The sequence below is a fragment of the Sinocyclocheilus anshuiensis genome, unplaced genomic scaffold, assembly GCF_001515605.1.
Source record: "Sinocyclocheilus anshuiensis isolate Anshui unplaced genomic scaffold, SAMN03320099.WGS_v1.1 scaffold532, whole genome shotgun sequence".
NCBI lineage: Eukaryota > Metazoa > Chordata > Actinopteri > Cypriniformes > Cyprinidae > Sinocyclocheilus > Sinocyclocheilus anshuiensis.
In genome coordinates, this window is record NW_015555819.1 from 672,808 (window position 1) to 689,185 (window position 16,378).

The 16,378-nt window shown below is 36.9% G+C and overlaps 2 protein-coding genes across 4 annotated transcripts in view; one reads left to right on the plus strand and one right to left on the minus strand.

Moving 5' to 3' along the window:
- kras (v-Ki-ras2 Kirsten rat sarcoma viral oncogene homolog) overlaps window positions 1-7,629 on the minus strand; it is a 10,289-nt gene extending 2,660 nt beyond the window's left edge. Inside the window, exons 1-5 of one of the 3 annotated variants that reach the window (XM_016469562.1) lie at window positions 7,272-7,629; window positions 5,567-5,684; window positions 4,436-4,614; window positions 4,160-4,319; window positions 607-731 (exon numbers count right to left, since the gene is read on the minus strand). In XM_016469562.1, the coding sequence (XP_016325048.1) occupies window positions 612-731; window positions 4,160-4,319; window positions 4,436-4,614; window positions 5,567-5,677 (570 nt within the window). In that variant the 5' untranslated portion in view covers window positions 5,678-5,684; window positions 7,272-7,629 and the 3' untranslated portion in view covers window positions 607-611. The other 2 variants (XM_016469563.1, XM_016469564.1) reach the window with 2 other exon arrangements.
- A 1,466-nt stretch (window positions 7,630-9,095) lies between these two features.
- Window positions 9,096-16,378, plus strand: part of LOC107675301 (ras association domain-containing protein 8-like) — a 20,069-nt gene continuing 12,786 nt past the window's right edge. The window contains exon 1 of the mRNA XM_016469602.1: window positions 9,096-9,359. The gene's annotated coding sequence lies outside the window, so the exon portion shown is untranslated. The remainder of the gene's footprint in view (window positions 9,360-16,378) is intronic.

Genomic DNA, 16,378 nt, shown 5'->3' on the forward strand with positions numbered 1-16,378 from the left:
AAATTAGTCGTCGCGCACATCCCTAGTGTGTGTGTGTGTGTGTGTGTGTGTGTGTGTGTATTTATTTATTAATTTTTGTAGGAACTTTTTGTTTTGCAATTCATTTTCATGGCATTCAAGCACACTTCCCCTTTCAAATGCTTAAAAAAAAGGTCCTGTGTGAAAAATTATATTCTTAAATTACAATTAGCATAAGTTAAATAAATCTTGTCTGGAAAATTTAATTTTTAAATAAAATTAAATTTTTAAAAGTACATTTAGCACTATAAATAAAAAGAACAAACTTTGCCTTTAAAAAAAAAAAAAGAGAGCATTATTTATATCCAGTACAACTAATAACAATTATATTAAATATTTGATTACAGTTAGCATTAATTACTTTAAGTACAACACATACCACATACAATGTACACTGTGGCAGGTGTGATTATATGTCACAATGCTAAATCTTTAAATCTCTTTTCTGTCCTAAAAATAGGCTTCTTTATGAAATGTAGCCAAATTTTGGGCTGAAATATGACCTGGATATTTCATTGAGATCCACCCATGAACAGGTGTAAAGTGCTGTACAGATGTCGTACCCCACAGCTGGGCTGCAAAACTTACCCCTCTCACATCAAAACACATTTTTTAAGCTTGATGCATTGTGTCGTCTTTTCTTCTTTACTGAGTTTTCTCAGCCGGTATTGCCTGATCTCCCGTACCAGAGTATAAAAGGCATCTTCCACTCTCTGCAGTGCAAAACACAACTCCCTTCAGTGTTAAAGAACATACAGCGATCATCACTGAGAAGGGGAAACAGTCCGAATTGGATTTTGGGAAACAAGCGGCAAGTTTTCCCCACATAGTGTAGGCACAATTAATATTAGCGTTTTCTTTTGATTATTCCTGGGAATTTAGAAGGAATTTGGCATAATCAAGTTTTTACATCAACTTTCCACAAAAAAAAAAAAGCCAGGTTATTCCATGGGATGTCATTTTTTTGCAGCATCTTCACACTTGGAAAACATTTTAAGAGCTTCTCAATTAGTAATGTCCCTGAACATACATATACATGTATAATAAACAAAGATAAGAGAATTAGAAAGTGAATCTGCTATTAGAGGAATACACACAAAACCATTTCAGCCTGCAGCCAGAGAGGGAATTGTGGGTATTGAAGACTGTGGTGTCGGTGGGTAGCATGTGAGGCTCGAAACAGAGAGAAAAGAAATTAATTCAGGAGCTTTTATTACACCCCAGCACCACAAGGAGTTGTGATTTGAGCACTGCAGAGGGAGGTAGAGCGTTTGCCCTGATATTTAACATGACGGATAGAGCGGTTCAATATCCCCAACTGATTTATAGTGATTAAACCCCTGAACAATCAATCCAAATAGCATTCTTTGCCATTAAGAGATTAATTAAATGAAATCAAACACAGACAAATTATAATGAACGCACAAGAGAGACCAGGCACAAACCCAGAGGCAGATCAGTTGTGTTGTGTGATATGACCTGATTGATTATTCATAAAGCCCGTCAGAATGAACTCATGCATAAACCCAGTGAAAAGCAAAAGGACGCAATGACCAGCTTTCCTACAATTCTGCCTTCAGCTGGTGTGTGAATGTCACAAAAACTATGTCTAAGTCACAATTACCCCCTAGAAAAATAATCAAATAAAATACATATTTATGCAATGAGACTTTTTTTTAAATGTAATAAATAAAAATAGCAATAAGGGAGTGTAACAATACACGGTTCAATAGACGATATTGATCTCATGATACAATACTTTCACAATACATTAAATAAAGCCTAACTAGAGCAGTTAAAACATTTACCTTGTTATTATTACTTCTAAAGACTTATTATAAACGGTTCACAAAAAGTACTGTTTATTAAAATGCTACATGTTGGCTTTACATCAGGGGTGGACTTGAATAGATTAGACTTGGTTCTGGTCCCCAGTGCACAGGGCGATAGTGACACCAGAGTAGAAATATTTATAATTCTGCTTATCTGAGAAAACAGAATTATGTAAGACACATATTCTTGGGCTCTGTCCCCTATTACATACATTTAAATAGTTTGAAATATTGTATTATATTTAAAAATGCAATTTTGTTTTAATTTATTAATAAACAATATGGAGGCTCAAATGTGTGAGCTTCTGGGTTTACCATATTTAAGTTGCCATATTTAATTAAATTTGCTAAACTTTCAATTTGGGTGAACTATACAGATCGTCATTATCCATGACACATATTGTTGCATTTTTTGTATTGCGACATCTAGTGACAACTTGTTACACCCCTAATAGTGGTACTTTTTAAGCAGCAGAATTTTTATTTTTTAAATAAAAATAAAATAAATAAAAACTTTGCAATAAACTAAATTAATAACAATACATTTCTATAATAATAAATAATAATTTCTACTTTATTTTGATTTTGGGGTGAAATGTGACCCAGACATGTTCTTGAAATGTTTTACAACTGACCCTTAATGGCTGTATATCTAATCTGGTTATAGTCAACTTTTATTACAGATTTTAAATAATATTTAACCCCATAACGCATTAACATGACACTAAAGACAACATGAAATGGTATTCACAACTCATTTAACGTCCAGAATGATGCATTTCTGAGCAAAATTATATTGTGGGGCAGAAAAAATTGGGGTGATTTTATGAATCAGAATTTGCTTGAACCCCAAGTTATACTGTGATATTATAGACTCGTTTTAATTGTGGCCTTGTGGTGTGTTCACACCAGACACGAATATAATTATTCGCGCGAGTAGATTACATACAAAGTCAACGCAAAGACTCGAATAGTGGCGAATTTGCGCCGGGCGATGCGAATGACGCGAAATGCGCGATGCATTTGCCGCGAACGCACCGTATTCGCCTCAATCGCTTCTTCCACGCAAGTTCAAAAATTTCAACTCCAGCGCAAAATTCGTGTGACGCGTTCTCGCGCAAGCCAATCAGCGAAGAGCTTCTTGACACGTCCAGTTGAATCAGATAATGGAAGAGAACGTTATTGTAGCCGTCTGTTATTATATAGGTCTGGAGCATTAAAACAATTAAAATCAGTTGTAGTGGTAGTTGTATTTTATTATCATTACTACAGAGATGCTGCTATCAATAACAAAAATAATAGTAGTATCAGTGTATATATACACAGTAGTAAAATGTAACACACATTAATACAGGATCCTAACGTTACTCATCCTCCTCTGGATGGTGCTGTGAACCCAGACACGTCGTCGTTTGACTTTCCATCGTATTTGGGACTTTTTGACAACAGGTACAAAACAGCGATTGTAGTTATCTCCACCATGGTTGAGCGCGCTGTTTTTATTCACGCGAGTGACACGGAAAACATCCCGCGAGTAATCTAGAGCGAGTGACGCGATGCACATATTCGCTTGGCGTCTGGTGTGAACACACCATTAGTTGTGTCAGCGTTAATATAGTTTCAGAAGTGGATAAGCGTTTATGGAAAACAAATGTATTTTTAATAATGATGAACAGTGCACAATAAGACCACTGATATATATATATTTTTTTAAATATAGTTGATTTTGATTTCATGCTGTCTTTAAATCAGTCAAAATAAAAGTCTTTCAATGTGAAAACTTCTATTTTCATTGATATGTCAAACACGCTTGTATCAAAGACTATAGAATACCCAAGACGTGTCACTCATAGTTTTGAATGGGGAAAAATGCAATGCTCAATATGGCCACTCAATCGCAGGAAGACCCGCCTTCTGAATGAAAGAGCCAATCGGCTGTGTGTCACTGCAGCTGCCGTTAGAAGTCCCGGTTGCTATAGAAACAATCAGCGTTCTGAGACGTGCGCTTAGGACTGCGCATGCGCACTGGCTGATCTAGCCTGAAAAATAAGCTTTTTATAACGCTACTTGAGCAAAAGTAACAACATTTATGACACAGTTGTTGTCAGATTTCTTTGGTGATTTCAAATATGAAATTTAATCGTAAGCTTAGTGAACAGTTTTGGAGAATTTGACGTTTCCCCATTCAAAGAGATAGGAGCTGCACTTGCATGCCCGAGAGGCATTTCAAAGATGGCCGCCAAGTGACATGACTTGTCTTAAAAGGACTTTGCTTGTATTCAGTATACGACCGCCCATGTTTTCCATACCTGTCTCGTCTTTGCTGAGGTCTCTATAAATGGGATGCCGTAGCTACGTGCTAAATCCTGAGCCTGCTTTGTGTCCACACTGCGGGAAGGAAGATCACACTTATTCCCCACCAGGACCATGGGGACGTCCTCAGAGTCCTTTACTCGCTTTATCTGCTCTCTGTCAAAGCACACAGAACATTGCACGTCTATAATTAATTTGACTTTGTGAGGCGTTTTAACCCTTTACAAACCTGATTCTGCAGGTTATGCGACTGCACACCATGTGGTGTATACCTGTAGTGGTGAATGTCCTCAAAGGACTTGGTGTTATTGATGGCAAAGACACAGAGGAAGCCCTCTCCTGTCCTCATGTACTGATCCCTCATGGCGCTGTACTCCTCCTGACCTGCAGTGTCCAAGATGTCCAGCAGACACGTCTCCCCGTCAATCACCACCTGCTTCCTGTAGGAGTCCTGCAAAAGTGAAAAGATATTTTGAGCATATTGATCAGTATATAAATCCCAAACTGTACTGGTTCTGTAATATCAATTTATCACAATACCCAAGCCTAAATTATCCCAAAAATTATATTAAAAACCTGACATTTGCAAAATGACAAATTGTACTTGTAGGCAAAAATTGTATCGGAGTTTTAAAGTGCTCATTTAGGTGTAGATTAAGTCTAGAAAAATGGTGTGCAAGTCAACATTAAATTAAAATTAGAAAGATTATTTTCAGCATTTTCATGCATGCTCTTGGTCTTAATTAACCAGCGCACATTATTCCAAAGGCAATTTGTCTCCGTAATCTTGTCAAAACATCTACAAACATAAACAAAAAAGAAGTTAATACCTTCAAAACCTCTACAAACATTAAAAAAAACAACTAAAATACAAAACAACATGTAAAAAACAACTACAAAACATCTAAAAACTACAACATAAAAACATCAAACAAACATCTAAACTACAAAACAAGCATCTAAAACTACAAAAGAAAACTACAGCCATCTAAAAACTTTAAACAAAACTACAAAAACAACTACACACCAAACAACTACACTTTTTAGCCAATTTTTGGCCGCCCAACACACACACACACACACACACACACACACACACACACACACACACACACATTAAGCACCAAAGAAAAAGCAAACAAACAAAAACTTAGGCCTATTTGACATTATGCATATTTGCAATCTAAACTTAGAAGGGTGCCAAGCCAGAAAAGTGAAAGGCAAGAGACACAATGGCCTTCAATGTGGAATCCACCTTTTAAACCAGAATAACCGGATCGCGCTGTTGAATCTTTAACAGTAGATTTTTTGCATATTCACATATGGGTGAGTTTCACAGCTTGGTGTGGCAGCACAAAGTGAGTGTCCTGACAGCGCTAGAGACAGAGGTACACATGCCTCACCTCTATAGTTGGGTCGTATTCATCCACAAAGTGGTTCTGGATGAGTTGGATGGTGAGAGCGCTCTTGCCCACGCCTCCAGCGCCCACCACCACAAGCTTATATTCTGTCATTCTTCACCTGCAATAGAAAAAAAACTGAAAATCAATGAGGAGTTAAAGCAGACTTTTTCTGCTTCAGCTTTAATGTACTTACCAGACTTCAAATAATTGTCAATTGACTTATGCTATTATCCAAAGCGACTTACAGTTAACTAATTACAGGTTCAGTCCGCTGGAGTAACCTAGGGTTAGATTAACTATGTTGTTCAAGAGCGAAACAGTGATAGTTCAATAATAAAGCCTTTTGCGGTTTGAACGTACAACTTTTCAGCTACCAGCCCAGATGTTTAACCATTACACCACAGCACCCTACAATTAGGAAACACTGCGAAGGTTTGTGTCACATTGACATTACTTAAAATGCCAGGTCTACTGGACTGACCCAAAATAACTTCATATAAAACATTAATCACTCTTCTCAACTTCTATCTTACTTTTAAAACTATTTATAGCTATAACTAATCCGCTTTAAATATATTTACAGAAATAGTCATTATGGAACTGAATCAGCTAATCCACAAAAGAATACTACTGCTTGAAATTACAGTTATAAATAAGATTACATATAACTTTGTCGTCATCTTAAATTACAAGCCTATATTCTTATTCATTCAACCTTCTGGTTATGCTGTAATCAATTTTCTTCACTACAACTAAAAAGTCCAATTAAATAAACTGATTCCATGCATAACAGATGATAGAATACCATGATTTAACGTTATGAATTTATGTATTATCTTACATGATGCTGCTATATAACTTCACCTTGTGTATAATCATTATAGATCAATTTTCGTTACAATAACTCAAAACCGATTAATCTACAGAAAACAATCAATTCAGTAAGTGATACACTAGCAGAATAAAATAACAATTTTAAGTTGCAAAGGCTAGTCCTCTGTAAGGCCTTTTTACTTTGACTTTTCTTTATCATAATTTGAAATCAATTAACTAAAATATTCAGACTAGAACATAATACCACGATTCGACATTATGCGACATGTTTTTACTGTTTTCACTGACTACCATTCTTAAAAGTATTTTATGCACCTTTTTGAGGTTAAATGATTTACGTATGATATAATAATCTGTGATTTAGATTGTAACTCGAGTTAAAAGAAGTTAATCGTTAAAAAGTACAGTTGAGCGCCACCGCATCGCAGGGCCCGAACTCACTTGGGCGTGCGAGGACACTAGCACACTGGAACAAAATATACACACACAAAAGCTCACATATAACCAATTCTTAGCTTAATCTTTATTTGACTGTTAGTGACTATAAACACACACGTTAAAACAGCTTTTCTATTATTTTTACCTCGGGGTTTGTTGTAAGTTCCGCGTCTGAAGAGCCTCTAATGCCTCAAGCGTTTATCATGACCTTGCTATAACGTTATTATCCTTTTAAACCGCGTGTATAAAGCCGCATATATCCGTTGACAATCCCGTCAGAGTGTTTAAATGGTTTTTCAAACCGAAAACCGACAATTTTACACGGAATAGAGATGAATGTTGTCTTTCTAGGCTACATGGCCTGCGCTCGGAGGCTGCGCTTCTCATAAATATGGGCGGACACACGGTTGCATCCTGCTAAATGATCACTTACCCCAAAATATCAACGATTTTCAGCGGTTTACGATTATTTTCAGTAGGTGGAGGAGGTTAAATGGACGAGTAATACACAGTCGAGCAGCCCCTTCCGAGCATCAGCATGCATCTTGCATTATAACAGAAGAAACATCTGTAGGTGCAAACAATCCCGATCGGTGTCCTTTCAGTGAGCTGTGCTTGATCAACAACTGACCGATAATCAACACTGCTAATTCCAGGCTAAATATGGTTATACGACGGATAATAAATGCACTTTAGTTTACAGTGTTGTAGCACACAGGAATGTGCTAGACATATTCGATACTGGGCAAAAACCGGCTTCTGACCAGCGCTGAGGGCAGTATTGGTGTAGACTGGCTTGCTGCTTAAATAGGCCCTAAATATAACCGGGACGTGTACGTGCGCACGTAATAAATGCACTATAGTTTACAGTGTTGTAGCACACAGGAATGTGCTAGACATATTCGATACTGAGCAAAAACCGGCTTTTGACAAGCGCTGAGGGCAGTATTGGTCTAGACTGGCTTGCTGCTTAAATAGGCCCTAAATATAACCGGGACGTGTACGTGCGCACGTAATCACGTATGTGGAATATTATTGGCTGCTTCACCTGTCAGTCAAAATTAAGGGTTTTGCATACGGTGTGCAAGGGCCAATCGTCTACGGTTATCGACAGAATAATACAAATGAATTACGCTGGTTGCCAGCCGCCGTTAAAAGCCAAGAAGAAGAATACAAATTACTCGACCTAGATGTTTATTGTTTTGCTTGATACTTTACTTTACACGTTTTTTTTCTTTGCCTTTTAATGTAAATATAGTTAACAGATACACATAATTGTGAAACAAAGCACACAAAGTAAAAAAAAAAAAATTGTAGTGCTTTCTCTTTCATAAAAACTGTCAAGAGCGAAAATATTGGTATTTGCATTAGTGTATTTACAGTTTGTGAAGAGATGTTTTAGTTTTTAACATAATTAAAATGATCGTTTATATGGTAACCAAAAATAATATGAATAACAGGCAAAGAAAATTCACTAAAACATTATGAACAATGAAGACATTATTACCATGGGTGCAAGCTTGAATTCCAGAAATATTTTACTACGGAAAATCCTAAATTATTGCATAAATCATGCTTGAAATTCACTCTACACAAACCTTGCGGTAAGTTTTAAATTTGCGTTCACTTTTAATTATTATTTATATTTTTTTATTATAACGGAAGTAATTACAAAATATTTTGCAACACTAATAGGGTTGAAAAAACAAAGTGGATGATTTACTTTAGACTTTAGTACAGTCTATTATTTGATCTAAACATGTGTTACACATATACATAAACATATGTTCAATAATTAGAATTTTGGAATAATAATAATTTATATTTAAATTTTACAAGATGCAATAAAAACAAAAAAACGCAAAAGACACAAGGGGTCAGTATTGCCATGGTTTTGCAAGTCAGACTTTATTTACATAATGACTTCAAACCGTTTTGCTGTATTGTTTTTTTTTGTTTTAAATGTATGGTAATTCAAAATTCTAAGCATCATTACTCTGTTGTAAACTATTGTTCAAACCGCTTATGAAACTCTTTGATATCGTTGATTGTCACGTGGTGTGTATTACATATTAGTCCCGCCTCCTGCGACGAGATGGGCCAATAGGAGCCTCTCAAAGCGGTCTCTGATTGGACAGTTTAGAGGCACTTCACAAGCTTTACCAATAATAGTACACAATGATGAGAGTGAGGGCGGGACTTGACAGAATGCAGCGAGTAAGATCAGATGGTCGTGTTTTCCACATTCTTAGCTGAGATGGACTGACTGCAGCACAGCGTGAAAACTTTTTCCTGTGGGGCGGTGATCCCAACGGATGAAGTCCGCTTATTTTCTCAGACTTTTGCGCTGTAAAAAACACAAAATATAAGAGCAGTTCGTTTATATTTAGCAAACGGAGCTGTATAGTAAGTCTTAACACAGAAAAAAAACCCTGAATGTTACAGCGCCCTTTTAATTTATTGCACAAACTTTGGTCGGGACAAAAAGTGGATAAATGTTTTCCTACGTTTAGTCATAAAGGTAAGAATGTACAGATTTTGCATGCGGAAAAATGTAATACTTCATAAATGCAACCTAAAAGCAGCTGCTATATGTTCATACGCATTCAGCATCACAATCTGAAATATTTAGTTGCATGAATTAACTTTAATTAATTAAAACAGCACGTTTTAGTATTCTGTAACGTTATACAGACCATCACATCCATTGACATCAACACAAAATGTGAGTTTATTAATCAAATTCAGAGCAAACTATGAGATTTGCTTTTAGCACTGTGGGAAAACGCATGCAGTAACAGCTAAAAAAATTACAATAACAGCTAAAAGTCGTTTTTCACTGCTACTTTTTTGTTCTCCTCTATATGTGGATGCAATGAATCGTTATTGATATTTGAAGGATCAGTCTGCTTAACAACATCAGTGTTTGACAATTGAAACATGTCTATTTGATCCAATATATGCGGTTACTACCAAACCCAGTTATTATGTAGCTATTAAAACATTTAATGCACTTTTAATTTGTATAAATAATTAGTATGTCATGCAGAATCCGTGTTGTCATGCAATGCAATAGAAATTTGGCCTTGATGGTTCTAACAAAGATTGGTTATTATCATATCATGTAGGCTATTTACTGCAAAATACTCATTTAATCCAACAAAGTGTCTTTAGTGCATTTTGGTATTGCCACAAAAGTATGCAGATGCTTTACAGTGGGAATGCGTAACTACTTTATTGAAAGTGGTTAGATGAGAGATTAATAATAAACCACTTAGTCACGTTGACACGTCATCCAGTACCCTCGTATCTCAGTTTTTGGCTGGTCCTTCAAAGCTAGCCTGCTGATCACAACCATGGCAAAAGAACAAAGGCAGTATTTTATCCAGCTAAACGTGCCATCCAGATGTTAGCGATTCTGCCAGTCTACGTCCTAGCCGTGGGCGAGGAGGTGGGTATTGGGGGGCCGACGTTTATTCTCAAGTTTATTAAAGCACCTCAGCTGAGACTTGAGACTCAACAAACTGAGATTTACAAGAGTGAAGGCAGCTCTTGCTGGTCTGTAGTTAAATACCACTGTAGGTAGACTGTTCCTGCCATCTAACGTCCTTAGAGAAGGACTTTGTTTAAAACCTGGCATGGTTTTATTCCCTTCATAGTTTTGAGGAAAGCTGTTTTTTCCTGTTACCTTCCATGAAAGCTCCTCGTTGTTTTTTACTCTTACAGGCTAAATGTGCCAAACTATGTGAAAGAATCAAGCGTAGCAAAGTACATTTTAGGACACCCAAGGGATTTAGGAGCAAGATTTGGAGATTTCAGTGTGAATTCACTCTCTTTCTTCCAAAACCTCAGGTTATTGTTTTACTGGGGTGGGGAAAGAAGGTTTGTTTTCCTTCCTCCGTCGTCCCAGATGGGAGATTTGGTGAGGACACAGTTCTCCTCTGTGTTTGGCAGATGGGAGGTCTTTCGTGGTTCAGTTTGATTGTGTAGTGGTGTTGTTTGTTTGATTTGCACCTTAATTTTCCCTAGGGAAGGAACAAGATTCAAAACACCAGGTTTAAATATATATTCCAATACTGTCGTAGCTCATATAAGAGAATACCAGGAAAAAACAGTTCTTCTAAATCAAAAAAACGATTTGAACTTTAGTATCAAAACCTGCCATGGTATAAATACAATTTCTTAGCCATATAACTCATGGATGATGGCTACAAATGAAAGTCTTTGATTAGAGAAAGCGCGAGGGGGGCTCGAAACGTCTTATCTCCTTCAGCGTTCAGTGCCCAGCTGCGTGGAATGTGTAACCTCAATGTTATCAGTTTCCATGGTGTAAAATCAAGGCCCAAGTCTTTGGATAACCACCTGCATGCCTTCAAGCCTCAACAATGCCTTAGCCACTAGCTAATCTTTTCAGTAACTTCACTATACAGTGGACCCAAAAAATATTTTCCTCACCCTGACACCGTTCCAAACCTGTATGACTTTCATTTGTCTGTGGAGCATAAAAGAAGATAATTTGAAGAATGTTTCAGCTGTTTTTGTCCATATTATGAAAGTCAATAGGACCAAAATCTTCCAAGCTCCAATAAGGATCAAATGGTAGCATGAAACTAATCCAGATGACTATTTTATACGTTTTTTTAAGCAACACAGTCACATTCTGTGAAGAACAGATCAAAATGTAGGTCTTTATTCACTCTCGAATCAAAACATTGATCAAACTCATACCTCAGCCTCCCATTTGGTCATGTGACGTGAGGTTTGTCAATAGATTTCGATCTGTTCATCATAAAAATAATTGCGTCACTGTCAAGTCTGGATTAATTTTACACTACTTTTATACCCTTTGTGGACCTCGAAAGTATCTATCTATCTATCTATCTATCTATCTATCTATCTGTGTTTCTTGGAGTGTTTTTACTCTTGGAACGGTTTCAGCCGAGGCCTGCAACTAATTATGGGAGAGTGCATAAATTGCTAGTAATTACATGTAGCATGGCAGCTAGCGCAAGCACAACAGAATAAAAGGTTAACCCAAAATAGCTCAGCAATAGTAACGGCACACCATCTTTCCTCGAGAAATTAGCTCATTCTCTTTGGTTTTGGATAGACTTTGAAACTTGTATCATTTGTTTTTAATTTGATCCTTTCCTTACAGACTTTAGGGTTTAGCCTCTGCCAAAAGCTCACTTGATTCTTATTAACCAAATGTAAGTTTTGTAAGACATATGATGTTAACTTCCCATTTGGAGGAATATTTGGGGGATTTTTGTTTTCTATATATGCTTTTATGCAGTTTTTGAATCAGCCAAATCTTGAGTTTTTCCTGAAGAACATGCGGGTGCCCGTACAAAACCCTCATCTAGAAATGCCATCCAAAGACAAAGTTTAACTTCAGGTTAGCGGTTTGTTCATCATTAAGTTTGAGCAATAATAAGTTTTGTTTGTCTTAGCAATCACCACAAATGATTCTCTTGGTCACGGACAAAGCATAAGGAAGACGTGTTTGCCAAATGTTTTTAATGAGCAGGTTGAAATGAAATATGTTGTTTATATCTACACATAAAGTTGAACAAGGAGTACAGTGAAATTGGCGGGAAAACGTTGGATATCTTACTTCATTGATTCCTGAGGGAAAATTCAGATGCCTGAATCAGAAGTATGAGCAATGGTAAGAGGATATTACTCAGTTGAGTTCATTGGGATGGTTAGCCTTATAAAGACAGACTTCACAAAATCAACGCTGGTGGAATTGATACCTCCTTCCTGCTTTCTGTCTGCAAACAACAGCCAAAGTCACATTTCACAGTGCAAGAGTTTCCTTCACGCCATACTGATGGTCTGAATGCTAGCAGAGTATAGATAAAAAGATATAGAAATAAGTGGTTTATAGACATCATCGTCCTAAGAAGAGACATTTGCTGTGTTTATGAAAGAAGTCAGACGCAGCCAGTGCGTTTCCATAATGAACAATGCAATCAACCAAGACCAGCGCAAATTAGTGTAGGGTCGCAAACAAACAGAGCCGATAATAATCAGGTGCATGCAATCTACTAACAACACAAGCACAAAATGGATTAAGACATGCTTTTTGGGGACGTTAAATAATGGCGTAAATATATAACCAGTAAGTCGACTACCACAAACTTTAGTAAATAATTTTGCATGATTTATTTACCCATAAATTTTGTGACTAAAATGGAAACTCCTACAAATGCATATGCAATAAGATCAGCTGCAAAAATAACTGTCCACGTCTTTCATCGCTAATGTTTTTAGTAAATCCAAACTGTAGTTTTTAATGCCAAAGGATTTGTGTTAGTGCAAACTGTTAGTAAATCTGGCCCATAGTTTTCATGTGGAATGATGTCATCATGAAGTCAGAGATGGATCTAGCAAATGGACAGTCAGTTCCCAAATGCTTCATTGTGACTTCCACAAATGGTGCTTGAGTCACTTCTGCAGTGCTCGTTTTAGACTAAGTGATCACTTGTGCTCAGCATGATGCGCAGATGATTGAATGGAGTGCTCATGGTGGGGCGGCAATCAAATTCAACAGTCTCTTCCTGATTAAGTCTGGTGGCCTGAACAAAACCGTTCAAATGGCCGATGTAGCTCCAGTACTTCTCAGTTTCCACACGACTTGGAAGTGCCTCGTGACGTTTGTTTGCGCTTCCATGAAGACCGTAGGCCTGAGGTTGTGTTACAAAATACAAATAATCATGTGTCACTTTGCCACTATTTTAAAGTGACATTGAACTTATGTGGCTCTTTTAGTCTTACCAAGCACTGCGTTTCAGGTTCTCGGCTTTTTATTTTTTATTCTGCTCTTGCATTGTGAAAAAGACAACAAATACTATGGACTTGTGATCTGATTCTTAGAAGGTCAAACTAGGGCTGCATGATTAATGGAATGCGATTGTCATGCGCATTTTGTTAGTAAAGCCGGTTTTGTAATCAGCAGGAAATCATCATCACGTGCTTTCAGATGGAGCAGCATTTACTACACATAGCCGTAGTTCACTGACAAGTTACGCAAAAAAATCGCAGACGATTTTATTGCGCGATTATCGATCGAAGAAATCGTTCACGCTAATGACAGCTGTTTGCATAGCTTCTCAGTGAACTACGGCTCTGTGAAGTAAATGCTGCTCCATCTGAAAGCATGTGAAAATACCACATTTAATAACATATTTTTACTCCAAACTCGCTTCATAATGTCAGTCGAGTGTTTGAAATAAATCCTTCTGTGAGATGATGTGGCTTCTTACACAGAATAAGGCACACAGCATATTTCATAGTATTTAAGCAGTGATAAAGGCATTGCATTATAAATATACTTTATTTTAATGAAAATTATAATAATGAGAACTCAGATAAATCGTATATTGCCATAGTCGTGTGTTTATTAGTCACGTTGAATCAATGAAAGCAGTTGAATCTTCTGTTTATTCAGCTGCAGTGATAGGCATTTTCTGGGTTTCTTCTGCGAGGCGTATTTGGAGTTTCAGCGCGAGAGCGCCCTCTGGCCTTTGGATGGAGATTTACTGCTGATCACAGAACAGTGCTTCACTGAAAGATACACATGACAATCGCAGCTTCTGTCGAATCGCGATCTCGATTCCATTTCGATTTATCGTGCAGCCCTAGGTCAAACTTTAAATCACACACGTTTTGATATTACATCTTGTACTATGTCTGTTCGGACAGCCTTGGTTCCCTTGTGTTTTTGGTTAATTCAGTCAAACATATATGCAGCAGATGTGAAGTCATCCGTTAACTGGGCTTCCTTGCTTCAGTGATCGCTCCTGGAAAAATGTCAGAATAGAGTCGGCTGCAGGCCACTTTTGCGTTAGTCAGAAAAGGGCACATAAAATGGCCCCACTATGCATCTGACTATTGGCTACAGGACTCCATCTGTTGTCATAGACGCTAAAGGGTAGTAAAAATGAAGGACAAGACACTTATCTGCTTACAGAAGGGCAAAATGGAGAAAAAATGATATGCAGCGTGCAACAAACGTCACATTTTTGACATTTGCTGAGAATCGCACACCTAAATAGAGATGAAGAAAGAGTGGATGTTGCGTGACAATTCCAAGTGGGAATTTTTTGTATACATTTTTTGGGCCAATTTAAAATGATTTGAATCGAATATCCTTGCATTGGCAGCCTGGTTTCTGAACGATTCCAAACCATGAATAAATCAAAAATTAGAAATTTGGCAAGAACTCCACATTGACTGCAGTAGCTATTTGTTTTTTTGTAATAAGCTCTCTTTTTTCCATTTTGGCTCAGACAGAAGAGCTCTTAAAGGGGTTCCACCGCACCATATGTCTCCACACTAAACCAGAGATATTCAGTGTACTCCCTCTTACAGGGTTGAAATAAGCAATTGAAAAGACATCTTTTTGTTGGGTAGTTCTTGGAAATAATGGCTTGATTGTTTAATGCAAAGTATTATTATATCATGTATGCAAACAATTGGGTTACTGTTGAAGAAATGGTAGAATGTGGCAATAGAAAATCCAAGGTCATGGATTGATTCCCAGGAAACATGTCCTGATAAAATGTATAATGATAAAAACTGCTGCTTTAGATTAATGCAGTTTCAATTATAAGCTCAAAAACGAGCTATTGTTAAGCTGAATTATGAATGAATTATACTGTGAAAGATATCCAGAACTGCCTGTTTAAGAAAAAAAAATGTTTTACTATATGATCAATTCTTATTTTTCAATTATGAAGGATCTTTAACTAAATACTTCTGCTGAAAAAAATTTGGTAAGCTTTGTTTTAACAACCTGGTTTTTAGTCCCAAAAAGAGTTGTCCTTTGAGGACTGCACATCGTTTTTTATGAGTAATGCATAATTTTGTGTGCTTGCAGATTTTATTAGCCTAGGACGGGTGTAGTATTTCATTCAGAGAGGAGCTCTGTCTTGATGCTGTGGTCTTTGGCTGCTGCAGTGCTTTACTTTTCCAGCGCAGTGCCCCAAACAGTCAGTAAATCGTTCCTGTCCCTCTGCTGGAGCCAAACTCAAAGCTCTATAAACATAATGAAGAAATGAAAAGAACACATTTGTTTTGATATTAGAACTTCTTCAAAGAAATAGAGAAAGCGGACGAAATAACATTCTCTGGAATGTAATAAACAATAAAGGACACTATGCATAATCTTGTAATTTTAAATGTTGACAGAACGTTAACAACACAGTTGCGGATAAAAATGTATCATAGCTGTTTTTTTTAAATATTAATAAGGTGGGTTAAATAACATAAGACAGCAGCTGTGTAGTCAAACAAAAAGAAAATTGATGCAAAAAGAAAAGTAATATCTGCACCAAGTGACACCCAACAGAACATGGCTATGAATTTTATTAGAAATTTGTATTGTATAGCGGAAAATATGCATGATGCGTTGTCATGCAAGCCAATCAGCGAAGAGCTTATTGACACGTCTGGTTGTATGTGTGTATGTGTATGTGTGTGTGTGTGTGTGTGTGTGTGTGTGTGTATGTATATATGTATGTATATATATAT